Source organism: Teleopsis dalmanni, chromosome 2 (assembly GCF_002237135.1).
Source record: "Teleopsis dalmanni isolate 2A chromosome 2, ASM223713v2, whole genome shotgun sequence".
Taxonomy (NCBI): Eukaryota; Metazoa; Arthropoda; class Insecta; order Diptera; family Diopsidae; genus Teleopsis; species Teleopsis dalmanni.
Window position 1 is genome coordinate 137,170,757 of NC_051847.1, and position 3,484 is coordinate 137,174,240.

General features: G+C 27.5%; 1 protein-coding gene across 4 annotated transcripts; it reads left to right on the top strand.

Annotated features, from left to right (window-relative positions):
* The first annotated feature begins 376 nt into the window (after nt 1-376).
* On the top strand, nt 377-2,584 carry LOC119683762. Of its 4 annotated transcripts, none has more exons than XR_005252689.1 (6): nt 377-420; nt 480-586; nt 1,687-1,786; nt 1,842-1,953; nt 2,037-2,387; nt 2,444-2,584. XR_005252689.1 is itself a non-coding variant. In XM_038097621.1 (4 exons), exons 3-4 carry the CDS (start codon nt 2,037-2,039, stop codon nt 2,485-2,487), a joined length of 378 nt encoding a protein of 125 aa, XP_037953549.1. In that variant the 5' UTR covers nt 377-420; nt 480-546; the 3' UTR covers nt 2,488-2,584. The 4 variants fall into 4 exon arrangements, 1 of the variants encoding a protein (XP_037953549.1); XR_005252688.1 differs by having other exon boundaries at nt 1,842-1,923; XR_005252690.1 differs by having other exon boundaries at nt 480-546; nt 1,842-1,923.
* The last annotated feature ends 900 nt before the right edge of the window (nt 2,585-3,484 follow it).

Here is a 3,484-nt window from a genome sequence, read left to right on the forward strand (position 1 = left end):
TTTGGAAAAGAATCTACAAAATGAATAGTTTGCAATTTTCACCGACGGCGGAGCCGCTTTTCTCGTGCCTGCCTAATCACAGTACAAAATAAATGATAATACAGCAGAGCAAACTCTCAGATCCGGTCAGAGAGTACGTAGATTATAATATGATCTAAAAACATCAAAAAAAATAACTAATTTTTTCAGTTTTACTAAATTCTTATTCCAAATAAGTAGATAATCTAATATAATTGAATAATTAATTTAACGAACTATATAAAACAAGTGCAAAAATTTCTTTAAATTATTTTAAATTGGACACTGCCTTAGTGATTTACTTCATTTGACAGAAGTGAAAAAAAAATTATTTTTAAAATATAATATTTAAAATAGATAAAATATTAAAATAGTTTAAAATAGCACTTTTTGTAGTTGAAGGTAATACATTATTAATTTGTAAAAAAAATCTGAATATAAAATATATGCTTAATATACAGTTAGGGTCGCTTACGTTTCATATATCATGAGGAACTTGTGACGGATAGCTATTTTGATGTTTATTGGGTGCGTTAATATCAAAAGATTAAATTTAAAGATACTGCAGGTATAACTTACAATCTTATTATTATTACTTATATTATAATTCTAAAACATACATCATCGTTATCTGTTCTTAAAATATGTATACTTGTATATTTTTTGATCTTATGAACGACATTTAAGCAAATGGAAGTTGCAATTTTCTCATACTAACAATTTTCAGAAATTACTATTTATGGGATAAAAATATATTCGAGAGTTGAACAAAACGTTCATTACTTTCCTCTTTTTTCATTTCTCTTCGTGTTACCAGATTAAAAATTTAAGCAAAATGGCAATGCCTACAATTTGAATTAAGCCTTTCATTAATAAACACTGTAAAGATGGCAATACTGAACAGAAAGTTACTTATTTCCGAATATAAACACACTCAATTTTTGTAAGGTGGTCCTGTAAGTTTGCATTTTTTGAAAATCGTAAGTTGAAAATTGCAATTATGGTATATCGTATTAACGTATCGCATTAACGTATTAATAGGTCCATGCTATATAGAGTGTCTCGGGCACGGCATGAGTAAAATTGTGTTTGTTTTCAATGCAAATGATAAAATTGAGATGAAATAGCCCGGCATGAGAACTGGGCTATTTGTGCCTCGGCATTTAAGCAATGCAGTTTTGTTTAGTAATAAATTTCAGAATTTGCGCTTTTTAGGCAAGACAGCCTATTTTATGAACCGGTAAGATCCCAATTATTACATTTCCCGATTTTAGGGAAAGACGTGTAATTTTGTAAGTACTGCTAACAATTATTATAAGATAATATAACAATAAATTAACATTAATACAGCCTTTGAGTTTTTTCTTCCTAGTTAATTTTGGTGGCAAATTAAAAGTAAGCAAATCCACATTTTATTTTTTAATTTAAGCACAACCAAAAAGTACCAAAACATTGCAAAAATACGAAATTGACAATATTGATTGACAGTCTACATAACATACATTTTCGTATGTAGAGTGCCTGAGACACGCTACATAACATGGCCCATATATAACTTATTCGTAAATTTCAAATTTCTGAGATAGATTATTTTGTCCAGACCATTTTGTCCATTTTGCTCTTTTAAATATGAAATGAAAACAAAAATCATAAAACATTTTTTTATAGATTAAGAAACCTCTTCACATACTATACACATAGCATTCCTCACATAGAACAAAATTTGTAACTTCAAAGTAAATTAAGAGAGGGACAAAGTCAGAGTCAGGTAAGCGAAATCCTATAATAGGCATGTTCAAAGTCTTATATGCTATGTTTTTTAGTATCTTAGTGCTCTTTAACTACTCTTCAAAGAACTTGTTAAATATACTGGTGTGATTTACTACATCGAATTACGAGTTAACTGTAAGCATATACATAGTTAAGTCACTTATTGTACGTTATTTTATATATTCTGATTTAATAAGTATTAACTTAATTAAATAAGTCAATAAAATAATTGCCTGCATTGTATATAGATGTGCAAACCAAAAGAAAGAGAATATCCGGTCGGAGACGAAGCATTTGAATGCCTAACTCTATTGAAATTAGTTTTGTCGCATGCAGATCGGATTACAGACTTAATTAATAAGCTTAATTTTCTTATATTTTCTGCAGAAATATTAGAAGTGATAAATGTAGATGAAGAACGCAGGGAATTGAGAGAAAATTTGCTTAATAAACTGGAGGATATACACAGAGACTGTCTTCTCTATTTGGCGCAACTCGATGAAGCAGAACTGATTGAGCCATTACCATTTGGGGCGCCAAGGAATGAAAGAAATCAAATAATAAATGATGTGGATGACTTGGGTGAATTTATAAAAGAAGTTAAAATACAATGTACACATTTTTACAGTACAAATGTTAACTAAAATTTTTACAGATCAAACTGAAAGAAACTCATTAAATGGATCCCGAGACATCTAGAAATCTAGAGTAGTTATTTTGCAGGATTGGAATGATAATTAAATGCTTTGTGAATATGTTAAAAAATGTTTTCATATCATTAAATAAAACATGCAAATCTGCGCATTTATTTTAATTAAATAAATAGTATTATTTTGATTTTTATTATATTTTTGATAAAAATTTATTTTAATAATAGAAGGATTTCCTATCATTTATTTCATTGATAAGAAAAGCAAATTTCTTTATCCAAATTTTTCTGTTAACTGTATTTTTCTTAAATCGGTTAAAAAAGTCGGATAAAAGTTATCCTACTATCCTATTTTGTGAATTTATGTACTTTGAAGAACAATTGCAGAAGAATGGTCCTGGATAAAAGGAAAATTCTTGAATAAAAAATATTCCCAAGATAGATAAAAAGATTGTAAACTATTGCATGACCAGTGTTTATAATTTTTTTTTGGTTAAATTTTTCTATCCTGTATTTACATCCTGTATTTGGTAAATGAACACTCCCGTTGTACATCTTATGTCGTTTCCGAAAAAAAAATTTTCCGTTTGACATCTTAGTTTTGATGAATGAGCTAAACTGTGATATACTTATTTTTTATCTGATTATAAAAGTTGTATATGCTTTGTTGAACTGCTGTGTTAAGTTTACTAATAAAGACTTTTTTTAAATTCTTATACGTTCTGCTTTTCTTCTAATCCTGTCTTTAAAGTAAAGTGATTAACTGTTCTTATACTGATACTTACACATGACTGACCAGTTCAGTTAATTTAATTTAATTTATATGAAATATTAATATTCCTCAACATGTCAAGAACTTAATATAATTACTATAAAAAAATGTCAAGAACTTAATATAAATATACCATGTTTCACATAATTAGTATTAAAACCTATATAAAAACAAGACAACACACAATAAATCATGCAAATTAAGGTAATATTTTCTTTTTAAAACGTTATAAAAAATTTTAAATCAAAAAGTTTAAAGCTTGTGTTGAATTATCC

Bases quoted from the DNA above. Each gene is read 5' to 3' on its own strand.
- LOC119683762 (XM_038097621.1), top strand. From the start codon at position 2,037: ATGTGCAAACCAAAAGAAAGAGAATATCCGGTCGGAGACGAAGCATTT. The intron at 2,371-2,443 runs GTGAATTTATAA...AAATTTTTACAG, and splicing joins AAATGATGTGGATGACTTGG to ATCAAACTGAAAGAAACTCA.